The sequence below is a fragment of the Zeugodacus cucurbitae genome, chromosome 6, assembly GCF_028554725.1.
Source record: "Zeugodacus cucurbitae isolate PBARC_wt_2022May chromosome 6, idZeuCucr1.2, whole genome shotgun sequence".
Lineage (NCBI taxonomy): Eukaryota > Metazoa > Arthropoda > Insecta > Diptera > Tephritidae > Zeugodacus > Zeugodacus cucurbitae.
Genome location: NC_071671.1, coordinates 54,805,098 through 54,820,602, shown reverse-complemented (window position 1 = coordinate 54,820,602; position 15,505 = coordinate 54,805,098). Strand labels below are relative to the sequence as shown.

Here is a 15,505-nt window from a genome sequence, read left to right as displayed (position 1 = left end):
GTTGCACTTAGCCTTTTCTTACTTGTTTTTAAGTTGATTGGAATAGTGATAGATTCCAAGCCCTCGGTAGTGATAATTCACGTCTTAGTCCACTACAGCACTGCAGCTCATGTTTTAATTATATACGTATGTTTAATCGTGAGCACCTGAGATTTCAACAAACTTTGAGCTTCAGACGATCTCTGGATCGCAAGGCTTTCCGTGAATTTTTCTTAGTTATACTTACAGATTTGACATTGTTTACCGTAGATTAACTAAAGGCTAGAAAAACGGTCGTATAAAGACAGAGGTCCAATGTCGTACCAAGATAATATACTTTCATTTTTGGCAGCATTCGAGCCAATTCGAGTTAAAGTTAAATTAATCTGATTCGAATTAACTCGAGTTAAAGTTAAATTAATCTAACTCGAATTAACTCGAATGCTGCCAGAATTAGAGTATATTATTCTGGTACGATATTGGACCTCTGTCTATCTTTCTACGAACGTTTTTTTCATCAGTTAGTTATCTTGCCTTTTAAGTTGAATAAAAGCAGTTACAGCGAGTTTAATTTGATTATTTCTGATTTCAAAAGTTTAAAAAGCTCACAAATAAGGTTAAAAAGCCTTTCCGAAAAAAATTAAGGATTTTTATAAAAACTTGTATTATAATACACTCAAGCTTCATTATACTTTGCTTAAATATTATTCACACCACCAGGTTTATGATATTCTTAAAATAGCGCACAATAAATTTAAGTTTTCCTTTATGAGCAAATTTGCATTTTTGGTGTCAATATTTGTGAAATAAAGGTAAATCACAGAAAAAAGTAAGAAAAGTACGACGAGGTTCGACCTTTTCAATGGTGACACACCTGCTGTGCGATTTGCTAACAAGCTTTTCAAAGCCTTTGTTAGTTGTTGTTGTTGACAACAAGTAGACGCGACTAGACGTGTTTTGTTAAGTTTGAAACGCGCACGTTCAAAATTCAATTTTGACACAAATCCACCTTTTTACACAACCGAAAGACATATATACAACAACAATAACAAGTAAAACAAAATTGATTGCTAATAACAAAGGAGCACCTAACGCCGTCACTTAATGACAAATACGACAACAACAACAAGAAAGAAGCAAGTAAACTTAGTGAAAAAAACCTTTGAAAAAAGCGCAAAAAATTGTTGTGTCAGTGTGTGTGTTCGCTAAAGCGTAATCCTTTTTATGAGCTGTCGCGCCACTCAAGCGTAACCAACAACAAAGTGACTAACAAAGCAAACACCTTCGCACATGCACACACATACACATACATACACATACATATGTGTACCGTTATAAATTCCATTCAAGCAAGCCGTCAAACAGTCAGCTGAAATTGGTCTATATGTAGGTGTCGTTATGCTTAAAGCAGGTTTTCGCAAACTTGTTTTGTTGTAACATTTTAGCGTTAAGTGCTTCTCCGCACACACACACTCACGTGCAAATGTAAAGCTAGCGTTATGTTGTGTTGTGTTGTTGTTGTGGGGGGTGGAGTTTCGAAACGGATACGTATATGATCCGACGGATATGAAGCGCTTATCTTTTAATCGATTTTAAAGTGACACAAAAGTGTGTTGGCAGCATTTCACTTAAGCGCCATTTTACTTCGATTTCATACAGACACTCACACAAAAGCGTTTCAATATGTGGAAGTCAATAGACATATATGTATACTCAAAAGTAATAAAAGAACAACTCAATAGCCTCCTTTTTGTCAACTGACACGGTCCAGTCTTCACAAATATGTATATATAGATAGGTATATAAGGTTGTCAAATATCGCCTTTTTGTCTATTGAATTTAGCGGCTATGTTTAAAACGTTACAGAGCTCGTATCTGGCAATACTATACATCTTGGAAAGGTCTTAACATAACCTACAAAACGACGCTATGCATGATTAGTTTGGATATTGCGTTCAACAGTTATAGACGTCTAAACATGGAGTTCGCTAACGCTGAAATTCTAAAGTTTTCCTTCGTTAAAGGCAAATCCGCTGGAGAAACGTTCCGTGAAATTAATGATGTTTTGGGGGATGGTACTATATCACTTCGAACTGCGGAGGAATGGTTTCGACGATTCATAGCGGGGGAAAACGACACCATGGATAAGACAGCCGGCGGAAGACCTGTGACGACGAATACCTATCAAATCATGAAAAACATTGAGTTAGATCGGCATGTGCTTCTCATGACTCTGCACGGGAGATGGGAGTTAGTCACCAAACATCTTTGACGCAAGAAAACCTTCTGGACCGAATCAACCTCTGCGATATGCTGCTGAAACGGAACGAACTCGACCCATTTTTGAAGCGCATGGTGACTGGCGATGAAAAATGTATCACGTACGACAATATCAAGCGAAAACGGTCGTAGTCGAGGGCCGGTGAATCGTCCCAAACAGTGGTCAAGCCGGGATTGACGGTCAGAAAGGTTTTGCTGTGTGTTTGGTGAGATTAGAGATTGGAAGGGAATTATCCACTATGAGCTGCTCCCATATGGCCACCTGGCGCTTAATTCTACCATCTACTGCAAACAACTGGACCGCGTGAAGCAGACGTTCGACGAGAAACGCCTAGAATTGGACAACAGGAAGGACCACGCCTGACCACACACTTCGTTGATGACTCATCAGAAGCTACGAGAGCTCGGATGGGAGGTTTTATCGCATCCACCATATAGCCCAGACATAGCACCAAGTGATTACCACCTGTCCCTGTTCATGGAGAACGCCCTTGATGGTGTAAAGTTGACCTCAAAAAAGGCTTGTGAAAAGTGGCTGTCCGAGTTCTTCGCAAATAATTAGGGGGCTTCTACGAGGGGGTATTATGAAGTTGCCGTCTAGATGGAAACTGATTATCGAACGAAACGGCGCATATTTGTACTAAATCCGATCACTAAAACACTTTTTATAATTTTATAAAGCATTGAATAAAGAGCAAAAAAGCGGAAGGGAGATAAACCTGACAAACTAATATATATAATTGATGTTATCAAAAAATAGAGGGAATTGTGAAATTTAAAATTTCATGGATTTGGAGCGTCCACTTGTCAATTTTTTTTTATTTTTTGATATGTTGATATACATATGTATATACCCTTGAAGTACTATAAAAGACAAGGCTATCTCAAAAATCGAGTTTGAGAAGTGTTTCGAACATTTGGAAGGAACTGGCATAAGTGCACACTATTAAATGGGATTATTTTAAAGGCGAACGAATATTTTCTTTTTCAAAAAAACTAAATTCTTGTTATTTTTTTTAAAACACCTCGCACATATAGTATATGAACATAAATCCTATTTGTTGTTGTAATGCGTGATTTAGTTTCAAATTTATTTTATGGCTTTTCACCGATATCGCTTTATTGATTTAAATGCCTCAATATATTACGATCACTACACCTACACACTCCTACATTATATATATGTTATCTGTAAGGTCAGCGCACAAATAGTTTAAGCTGTCAGATTTGTGTGGGATTTAGTGTTGTGGTATTTAATAGAAAATTAATTGCATTCCAAATTTCATTAGCAATACTTGGTATAATTTCGGCATTGATATGCGTATGTATTGCGCTAATTATTGGTTAATTTCAATTTATTACTGAAAATATTTAGTTTTCAGGTTTATATGTATGTTGAAACAGGTAGATTCGACACTGTATATCGAGTCACAGAGTGGACGATTTGGTAATTATGCTACGGAAGTAATTGCGTTTAACCCAGATCCATAAGAATAGCAAGCAATCTGATGTTCGAACTGAAATAAGGAATATTTAAATTGTTTGTACAGCGCCATCTGTAGAAATTTTTTAAGAAAAAACGATTTTTTTTTTATAATATCAGAATATCATATCATCCGATAATCAACAACATCGGAAAATAAATAGTGGCCCTCTAATTGTCTCGATTTCATTCTTATGCACGGGCTTTCCTGTAAGCTATATATAGGGTTAAATTTCGAAAAAAGATTTTCTTAAGGCTGTTCAGTTTTTTCAGTCGAACTTTTCACTAAAATAATTTAACTGAGAAAAATATTGTCAGCGTGCGCTTTAAAACTGGTACGTTAAATGTCCTTAGACTCTCCGTCGGTCCATTCTAAATATACTAATATATTTCTTCTTTGATTTGCTGTGCATATTTTAGATCAATAAACTACTATTCTGTTTGCTAGGTGACTGTAGCTAGTAGACAGCATGTCTACTGTCTCACTATACAAACATTCCGTCTTAGTACCCTCACTTACCATAAACTTGATTAGTCTCTGATTATGTTATGAACATTTATATATACTATATATAGCGCATTCTTTGAATTTTCTTGAAGACTTAATATGATTTCAACGGGAGGTAGGCGGTTAAATTTAGCTAAGATAGGCGTTACTATCTCTGATATTTCCTTAACTAGTTGTTTGTTTCAAAAAGTGAATTCAGTATATCACTTTTGGGATTCGTTTTGATCTCAATTACCTGAACTTCAAAGCACCTCATGCCTCCATTGCAGAATTGGATATGCTTTATCATTCTATTGATGCTGAAGTATGATTTATCTTGAAGAAAATCCGATGACTTTTGAAGGGGATCTGGTTAAAAGCGAAGAATTGTCCCTTTGATTTTTATATAGTGTAGTGTGTAGTTGGATGTAAGTCGGATTTAACATTGTTAATGGAGTTTCTCTTCCCAAACTAAACGACGTGGGATCTCTTATTAGTTTACCACTTATTCGAAGTAGTGCCCAGTTTAGTGGTCCTGATTATGTCGATCTCAACATAAATTAAGGCAGTATCTGCCTTAAAAACGCCTTAACGCCGAAAAAAGTGTTTTTTAGCAATTTTTTTTTTTTTAAAGGGAAGGAAATGATTGCGGTAAACGGAATTTTAAGACGATAGTGTACTATATTTAAGGCTTAAAAAACAATATTTATTATTAAAAAATATTGAAATTATTCCAAAGTTGTAAGTATTTTTCTGGAGCACCTGAAGTCAGCACTAGTAAATCGGTGCCGGTGATGGAGGGCGTCCGATGCATCTGCAACTGTGAAACCACATTTTTTGTTTTAATTTTTATAAGTTTCTTCCCTTTATGAACTAAAAAAATACCGAAGAAGTTCAAAATTTTCGAAGTTTCAAAAAAAAATTCACTTTTTTATGAAAAAAAATTGATTTTAAGTTGTAAAACAAGTAGTTTAAAAAAAAATCTTTTGTAAAATTTTTTTAGTTCAAATAGAAGATAATTTAATACTGAAGCTAGATCACTTTGGTTTGTTTCGATCGGACATATATTCTTTTTGCTATCGCCGGCACCGTTTTCTAACACTTGTGAAAATGAAAACTCGAGAAATCGCGCTTTAAAGTCTGCCTGAGCATTCGCACCTGCTCGACGCTCGACCACTAAATCTGCTCTAGCTTCTAGCTTCGAAAATATGTCGAATTGGCCTCTGGAATTTTCAAGACATATTCTTGGATAGTTTTGGAAGAGATTTAAAACAAAACAAAAAAATCGATTTTTTGAATCCTGTAAAGCAGACTTACTGCCTTAATGTTTAAGATTCTCTTAAGATGCTCTTAATAACCGGTTTTTTTTATTGATCCATAAGAAGAGATTATTCATGATTAGTACAGATTTAAGCTCTTGTTTAAAGAAATTATCCAGCAGTTCACTCATCTTGCAGATTTGATGAAGAAAAAACCATAATAAATTCCTACAACCAGTTCTTGGAACATATACTCCTTCAGCTGGTCGATTGTTCTGTTTTTTTTTTTAGAAATCTCAGACATATCGTCTCTGTAGACAAATGAAGAGATTCCTCCAACAGCAAAGCACACTTTCGAGCCCTTCACAAATCTCGTTAATCCTTTTCAGTCAGCTGGGTCCCATTAATTTCGATAGAATCATTAAAGCATTATTCTGATATCAGTGGCAATTTCTCACAACCATTATCACGATATCACACACACACACATGCAGCCGGATTAACGCTATGGCAAATGCAACTTTAACTGCTTGTGAGTTAAATTACGCTCACACCTTTTACTGTTACTGCCAACGCGTTTGCACATAAACTACGCAAGTGTACATGTGTGTGTGTGTGTGTACAATCAGTACTTAACCGCTCATAAATTAATCCTGACAACAGAAATTTATGTTCAAATAAAACTAATTGCTAACGTCAGTATGAAAAGTTTTACTTGCGGCTAAAGTGCGCACCAAGAAACTTTTGCACACCACAGCAACAACAACAACAACAACAACAACAACAACAACAGCAACAAGTACAATGAGAATTACAACACCAATTACACTAACAACTTGACTGCAGGCGGTTGTAGCCGCTTTCGTCTCATGATTTTTTTCCCCGGGCGCTGAGTTATTCTGCAAATGATTTCACACACATACATATATGATATACAAAGTTGCGGATAATGCATAAACCATATAAGTATGTATGCACGGGTGTATTTTCGGTTACTAATGGATTTAAGTTCAATTCTCTACTGCAGGTCGTATTTGCCTTTTACAAGTCTTACAAACGCATTAATTTGTACTTACAATTGGCTCCAAAGCTCAGTCTTAATTGTAGGTACGAGTTAATTTTGAAGGCACCAATGAGGATTTGATTACGTAAGGCGAATTTAAACGTACTTAATGAAGACCTATTGAAATAGAAATTGTAGAGGAAAATTATGTCATAGAGCTTGGCTTGGCCTATTTGAAGTAGGGACTAAGTTCGAATGAAACTGAACATTTTATGCTATCGCAATTTTTTATACTCTCGTAACAAAGTTGCTAAAGAGCATATTATAGTTTTGTTCACATAACGGTTGTTTGTGTCACCCAGAAAAAAATAGTTAGATATGGTGTTATAAACCTCAGTCAAATAATTATATGTGCATGAACTTTTTGCAAAAAAAATTTAAGATTACAAAATTGCAAAATATTTCTGAGTATGCAGGTTTGTTATTATTAATGTATACGTTATAAAAAACAAAAAATTAACAAATTTCAAAATATTTTTTAAAATATAAAACAGAATTGAAGTTTAGGCTTATAGTAAATATTTATATGTGCATTTTACTATTTTTACCAGTAAAGCCTAAACATTTGAATTTAACTGAAAGAAATTTGTATTTTAATAGTCAGTAGAATTGTCCTTATATTTTAAAACTAAATTAAGCCGCTTCATCAGAGAATTAACTACTGACTGTAGAATAGTTATGTAAATATTGGCAAATTCTTGCTTTATGGCTAATTTAAGGTGACGTACTGTCTCAAACTGCTTTCCTTTTTGGAAAACAGGAGCAGAGAGGTTCCCCCAGAGATCCTCAATAGGATTTAGGTTCGAACTAAATGCTACACATTGTAATACCGGAATTTTCCGGTCGTTAAAGATGTTCATCGTGTGGATTGAAGCGTTGTCCTTTCGATATGTCCAGTTATATGCCATAAATATTGCCAGCAAATTTTATTAACTCGCTGTCCAAAAGATCTACATTGATATTAGAATTCATTTGAGTGAATATAAAACATGTAGATAGCTTTCCACAGCATCAAAATGCAGCCCACGAAATCAAGGTACCGCTTCCAAAACATCGCTTGTAGTAGGACCATCATTCCTGGTGCGAATCTCTCCAATATTTCTTGCCATGACCTGGGCCGACCAAATTTAATTTTTTTTCGTCACTAAAGAATGTATTCTATCACTCATCGGCACAGAATTGGTATTTATTTGCAAACCTCAAATATGCTTTATTGTGTCTTTCTTTAGCGTTGGTTTAGGTGCCATGAAGGTGTGTTTCAGAAACTGATTTTTATGTATAATTGGAAAAATTATATTTATTGTGATTTTCTGTCGTAACTAGGTCCATATTTGATCGCTGCTTATCAAGTCCGCAACTACTATCCGTCGAATCATCATTTCGCACCGCTCATCAATGTTGTTTTTCGTCCGCTACGTCGCACTATACCATAATTAGTGGGGTTTTTAAGAAATTTTGACATACAGTTCCGATGCATTACTATGATTATTACTTGTTCCTCGGCTGATAAACAAGTACCACGAGGCATTTTAGGCTTAAAGTTAATTAAATTAATCAAATTTTTAATAATTCATTAAGTTATAATAATTTTGAAAACAAATTTTAGCAAAAAAAGTTTTTGCTGCTACACTATCAGTAAGAAAGATCCGCTAAACTGATTTTGCACATATAAATATTTACTACGCAATACCCAATTCACAAGCACATTCCTTTTGCACATTGCATAGTAACGGTAACATATCAACCCTTTATTCCACATTTACCGAAATCCAAAAAATAACAGTGAATAAGAAATATAAACAAAAGCAGAAATGCACATATTATTATTTGACTGGGCTATATGTATATAATCAGGATGACTAGTGGAGTTGAAATCCAGATGTCTGTCCGTGTAAACGATAACTTGAGTAAAACTTAAGATATCTTAATGAAACTTTGTACACATATTCCTTAGTACCCTGAGGAGGTTGGTATTAATGAGCGAAAACAGACCATTGCCACGGCCACAAATCGCAATAGGAAGAGGCATATTTGGATGTAATTTTTTTGGGAAAGTTGGCGTGGCCCCTGCCCTTTTTAAGATTTTTGTACATATCTCGTAAACTTCTAAAGTTATATCAACCAGAGTCGTTTCTTTTAGCCAATTCCTTATGTAGTTCAAAAATGGAAGAAATCGGATTATAACCTCGCCCACCTCCCATACAAAGCTTGTGTTGAAAACTACTAAAAATGCTTTAATTCACTAAAACAAAACACTAGTGAAAGCTTCAATTTCATGGTAAAGATGGTATAGAAGACATGTAATCAAATAGGTATACAAAATTTTAAATGGGTGTGGCACCACGCACTTATTGGTCAAAAACCATATCTCCGAAACTTCTCGACCAATTTCAATTAAATTCGGTCCATAACATTTCCCGTCATCGCAATGATATGTTTTGAAAATGGGCCAAATTGGTTGACAACTACGCTTACTTCCAATATACCATAAGAAGTTTACTTGACAATGTATAAAGTAAGCACAAGTGAAGATATCGGAACAGAACTTTGCACAAATTCTGCATATATATGTAGTGTGGTATCGCCCTTCTAAAAATCGTCGAAATCGGACCATAAGTTTTCAAGGCCCCATGTACCGAACATGAAGATCTCAGTGTATCTAATAAATTGTTTATCGAAAATATTAGTAAGTCTTTCAGATATTTTGAAGAAATTTTGAGGGAATATGTTTCTTCTAATAATAATGTAGCTCCCATATACCTAATGCTAGGGTTTTCAAACTTTCAATGGACTTTGTACCACATACATGTACGCCAAATATGTGGGTCAAATTGTGAGTTATGTTAATCGAATTAAATAAATAAATTGCGAGTAAATATCACCTCCAATTTTTTTCGAATATCTGAGAGGTTTACCGGTATATTCGGTAAAAGTTAAGTGATAAGTTTTTTCCTCTTTTCTTTGACCTTTTCTTCAGTGCTAAAATTTTGGAATTTTGATTAAAAATAGGATTCTTTCTTCTTAACTGGCGTAGACACCGCTTACGCGATTATAGCTGAGTTTAAAACAGCGTGTCATTCCTTCTTCTTTTTCGCTTTTTGGCGAACACTTTCAAAGCTGGAGCGCTTTCCTCAATTCGAAATATATGAAATCTAGCCAGCGCATCGGGTCTTTTTATTCGCTAAACTATGACATCCAGGTAAGGTCCGCTGTCGAGAGAATTATAAATCATAGGTAACTGTCCTGCTAAGGGCCTGAAACTCTACGAGTAATGTTTGAACAGAGCATGCATGGGTCTTCAGCTCGTCTTAGTTCAAAGCAACAACTTTAAAAGTTAAACTGTCCGACCTAACTTGCGCCCTGTAATTTCTGATAGTTTTTTTTGGCTTTCGAAAGATTTCAATGACTTTAGTTAATAGCTTATATCTATAACAAAGGAGCTATAGGGTCCCAAAGTGGAGTTCCGAGAAGGTGGGCTTGGTAAAAGTTTGAGCATGAGAAGTACTAACTATTTTTTTTTTCAGAGAATAACTTCCAGACAGTTATCCCTCTGTTATTAGTTTCTAACTTAACCTCTAAATGAAAAGTGGGCGTAGTTGTCATCATTGAGGGGTCACGCCTAATTTTCAATGTTTTTTAAAACCACACATGACCTTATTAATCTCACCCAAGCGAATCAAGTGTTCCAGTTTTATCAACCGTTCTCAGTTTTTTTTTTTCAAATTGTTGAATGAAGGGATGACGGGTAGAGTAGAATGAAAGTTTTTAAATATATTGTATCTGTAGCTTTAATCCAATAATTTTAGTAAAAAATATTCTAAGTGATTTCCTTTACCCATAAATATATATATCGTTATTGTAAATCATCTCATAAAACAGCTTTCGCTTTCACTTCGCCTGCCAGAAACCGCTTTATACTCCCTCCAAACTCCAACAAGCAAACAACAAAAATACCGCTACATGTAAATGAGCCAAACTTTTGTACTACGGTATTTCGCATTCAAAAGTTCCAATTCACGTGAGTGTATTTATTGTAATTCATTGCATGACTGCTGGTGCTACCGCTGCCACCACGGCACATTCAAACCTTTATTTTCATAGCTATGTGTTGTTATTGTTATTGAAAATTTATAGCGCGCTAAATACTTAAGCTTTTAGGCTGCTAATCTACATACTTTCCACATAGATTTGCATAAACAAAGTTGGGCATTGCGTGCGTGCAAACTGTTTCAGCTATTTTAGTATAAAACCCTGCTGGTAAATAAATTTCGATAGAAAGTGAAAAGAGAAGGTTAATTTGGGTTGGGTAAAGTTGGGAACTGGAAAGTGTTGTGGAATCCATTTTAGAGTATTTCGGGAACTAGTTAGTTAAGTTTGACAGTTTGAGAGAATATATTGTTTCAAGGATGATTTAAAGGGAGAATGTTGAAAAAAATTTCGTTATGGCGACCGAATAATATGAAGAAATGGATCAGTCAATTAGACATCTAGAGCATGAGAGTTATCTCCGATCCCTTCGAGATTTTTTCAAAGAATTCACTGAACATTTACAAGTTTGCCACCAGTAAATGTAAAGAACTTCAAGGGTATCCCTGGTTAAAGACTCTAAAGTACTATTTGTCTCATAGTAATCTCTGAGTCATCATTCTCGCGAAATAGTTTCAACTGTAGTTCTCAGAATCTAGAGTATCTCAGGAGTCTTTAGAAAAGGTACCTGGGATGAATGTATTTTAACTCTAAATTATGTAGTTAATTAATGATAATTTGAATAAATTTATTAAAATATATCCATCCAAAAAATATTTCGCAAATTACGCACATAAAAACTTCAAAAACCATATCTCGAAATATACAAATCTTTTCTCGCCCTTGTCTCATTCACACTCATCGTCTTTGTCATGTTTGCATGGGTTGTAATATTCCTTTTCAATATTATCCCTTGCACATGGATCATCCTTCTCGCTTTCTTCGCACATCTGTTTTTCATTCTTTCTATTTTCTGCCTCACTACGGAATGGATTGTAATATGGTAGTGCGCCGCAAGATTTGCTATGCCTCTTTTTATCCTCTTTGGAACAATCCGATTTTGCATTTTTCGGATCTGCAAATACCATAGTGTAACTGTCTTTGTCCTGTATTATTTGTGATTTTTTAACTCTGTTTGGTCGAACCGGTTGCCAGTTACAAGGGTTGATGATCGTAGTAGCCTCTGAATCAGCTGCTGCGCATGCATTCTTAGATTGCTCTTTTTTTGCGGCGCTTTTACATGGATCTTGTTCGGAGTCAGCTTTTTTCTTGACATCCTCGCAAGGGTTCGTCTTTTTCACTTCCTTTGGCTGTGATTGTTCCTTTTTTGCCGCACTCTTACATGGATCCTTATCAGGTTCAGACTTATTTTTGACACTCTCACACGGGTTCGTCTTTTTCGCTTCCTTTGGCTGTGATTGTTCCTTTTTTGCGGCACTCTTACATGGATCCTTATCAGGTTCAGTCTTCTTCTTGACTACATCGCACGGGTTCGTCTTTTTCGCTTCCTTTGGTTGCGATTGTTCCATTTTTGGCGAACTCTTACATGGATCTTTATTGGGGTCATGTTTTTTCGTGATTGCTTCGCACGGGTTCGTCTTTTTCGCTTCCTTTGGTTGCGATTGTTCCATTTTTGGCGAACTCTTACATGGATCCTTATCAGGTTCAGCCTTCTTCTGAACCCCCTCGCAAGGGTTTGTCTTTTTCACTTCCTTTGGCTGTGATTGTTCCTTTTTTGCGGCACTCTTACATGGATCTTTATTGGAGTCATGTTGTTTCGTGATTGCTTCGCACGGATTTGTTTTTTTGGTGTCCATTGGTTGTGATTGCTCCTTTTTTCTGGCACTTTTACAAGAATCTTTATCGGGGTCTGATTTTTTCTTGGCCATCTCGCACGACTGCTTCTTTTTGAGTTCAATTGGTTGTGGTTTCGGATCAGTCTTCGGTACAGCTTTTGCAGGGGCCCCAACACCAAAACCAACATTACAAGGATCGAAAAATGCACAGGTGCCTTTTTCATTTTTATATTGAGTCTTTGTCGAGGCACCCTTGCATATTTCTTCATTGGGATCACTTTTCTTCTTAACTATATCACATGGATGTGCCTTTTTGGAATCAATTGGTTTCGGTTCCTCTTTTTTTTCAGGGCTCTTACATGCGTCTTTATCGGTTTCAGCCTTTTTCTTGACTATAACGGGCGGTTGCGTCGTTTTCGCTTCCACTGATTGTGGTTTTGGCTCAGTCTTTGGTACTGATTTTTCAACAACCGATTCAAATTTTGGTATGATCCGTTCACCAAATCCAATATTACAAGGATCTACAAATACGCACGTGCGCTTTACTTCATCTTTATACGGTCCTTTAGGTGCAGTTCCGCATGTAACGTCTCCTTTAGTAGTGGACTCTCGTGTACCCTTTACCAAATCACATGGGTGCGGTTTCTTTCGCGGCTCAGTCGGCCCTTCGATTTTTCGTGGCTTCTCATCTGTAGTTACAGTTGTGGCTTCGGCTTTCTCTTGCTTGTCTTGTTTTTCGATTAGACCGCAAGGGTCTAATTTTTGTTTCTCCTCTTTAGAAGCGGGTTTGTCTATATGCGGCTTTGGTTCCTCTACATTTTTGAAGGAAACTTCATGTTTTTTTTCTGCCTGCGGCGATTTTTCTGGCTCCGCCGATTTGGTGGCCGTCTCTTGTTTATCTTTCAGAGACTTTCCTTCAACTTCCTTGAATTCGAAACTCGCCGTGTTGCCTTTAATGTCACCCGGATTAATTGGATACTTTCCACCACCACCAGCATCGCCTCCTCCTCCACCACCACCCTTACCATCCGCTATCATTAGACCTACCGGTCCCGGTATCTGTTCATCGGGATCATGCGGCCAGAAGAGTGGCTTACGATGATGTGGTATATAATTTGAGCATTCGGGACGCAAGTTTATAAACTCTTCCATTGTCATCGACGAATAGGGTTTCATAGTACAAAGCCTATAAATTTCAGCTTCATAAGCTTTCACACGTTTATTGGATTCTGCAATGTACTGCTTTATTTCCGCCTAAGATCGAGAGATTCGAGTAAAATATATTATATCTAGCAAAAAATATTCTTAAGACACACCTGCACTATTGTTCTCTGCTTTTCCAGCTCATTGTAATATTTCTTCGTATCCAATTTCACACGATCATTGAACACCTTATTCAACTCTTCGTATTTCTTCTCGAATTCATCAACCATTTTTATAGCTTCTAGGCGTACGTTCGAGCGATAGTAATGCCAATCTATTCGCGGCAACTTTTCGGGATATTTATTCAAGCGCCTAACGGTAAATATGTCTATAATATTAATTCACTGGAAATTAAGGCTTGAGAGAGTTTAACCTACTTTTTGTATTCTTTATTTAATTCCACAAATTTACGAAATTGTTTCCTCTGATTATTTGGCACATGTTTCGCCAATTCGCCTAGCACACTTTTGACGGCATTACTGCCAGCCATTCGCAAATCAAATCAATTTCAGAAAAATATATTTAGTTGTAAAATTAATATTTTATTAATTTATTTTTAGATTTTTAAAAAATATATGATTTTTTTTTTGAAAATTTTCTCAACTGTATGTACTGTTGACTTTTGAAAGGGTTTCTAACGGTTATAATCAAATAGCAATATGTTTCGAATATGGTGATCATTATGGCTAGACATATGCCCGCTGCCTGTTCATTTAGTGGAATATTTATAGTTTTCTTAAGAATTGTAGGGATGTTTTTTATAAAAGAAGTTATGGATCTTCATAGATCTCTTGGGAAAATTGGACACATATCTTGTCTTTATAACTTATTTGAGGGGAAATTTTCCATCTTACAAAACTATTTGACTAATTTGAAACGCATTAGGTTCATCGGAAGGTTTAGAATCGGAAAATCCGACTATAACCCACACCCACGTCGTTTCATCCCATCATGATCATAAACGGAAGTTTAACAAGTAAGGAAGGGCTAAGATACATATATGCGGAATAAAGCCCACCGTATTTTTGAAAAACCTGTAATTAGGTATATGTGAGCTAGGAGATGTTATGACCCGATTTTAATAAATTTTGGAACAGAGATACACTATTAGAAGAAAACAGTTTCCTCTGATTTACATTAAATTAGCTAAGAGATTTACCCATATTTTCGGTTAAAATTTATCCTTGTGCGCTGAATTCAACATATTCGATATCTGCGGCCTTGAAAAGATACAATCCGTTTTCGAAATTTTTTTTCACAAATGAAGCCAGAGATGATAAGCACTATTTGTATAAAGTTTTATTCCGCTATCTTCATTGGTTCCTTATGAATATATTATAAAGTGAAGGAATAAGAAGGAATTCCAAATTGAGTTTCAAGGAAAGTAGTCGTGGTTGTGAACCGATTTCGCCCATTTTTGTCCGTGTTATCAGTTTGCCAAGAAAATATTATATACCGAATTTCATTGAAATCTGTCGAGTAGTTCCTGAGATATGGTTTTTGACCCATAAGTGGGCGATGCCACGCCCATTTTTCATTTTGTAAAAAAAATCTCAGTGCAGCTTCCTTCTGCTATTATTTCTGTGAAATTTAGTGTTTCTGACGGTTTTTGTTAGTTCACTTTTAGTAATTTTCGACCTAACCTTTATATGGGAGGTGGACATGGTTATTATCCGATTATGAACAATTATCAACTATTTTCATGGTGTGTGGTGAGGTACGTAAGAGATTCGATGCCAAAAGTTTGGTTTATATAGCTTCATTGGTTTGCGAGATATATACAAATATTAAATTTGGGGGCACTTCCCCACAAAAAGTACATCCAAATATGCCCCTTCCTAGTGAGAACCTTTGACTGTTATAACTTTATATTTATATGACTTAGTTATGACACTTTATGTGTTTTTGGTTTCGAAATTTCGAAAGCAA

The 15,505-nt window shown here is 35.9% G+C and overlaps 2 protein-coding genes across 2 annotated transcripts in view; one reads left to right on the top strand and one right to left on the bottom strand.

Moving 5' to 3' along the window:
• LOC105218054 (semaphorin-2A) overlaps positions 1-15,505 on the top strand; it is a 250,973-nt gene that overhangs the window by 22,199 nt on the left and 213,269 nt on the right. The window lies entirely within an intron of this gene.
• On the bottom strand, positions 11,301-14,202 carry LOC105218049 (uncharacterized). Its single transcript, XM_054232835.1, has 3 exons — positions 13,954-14,202; positions 13,690-13,888; positions 11,301-13,627 (listed from the first exon to the last, which is right to left on the bottom strand). The coding sequence occupies exons 1-3, from the start codon at positions 14,064-14,066 to the stop codon at positions 11,426-11,428; spliced, it is 2,514 nt and encodes an 837-aa protein (XP_054088810.1). The 5' UTR covers positions 14,067-14,202; the 3' UTR covers positions 11,301-11,425.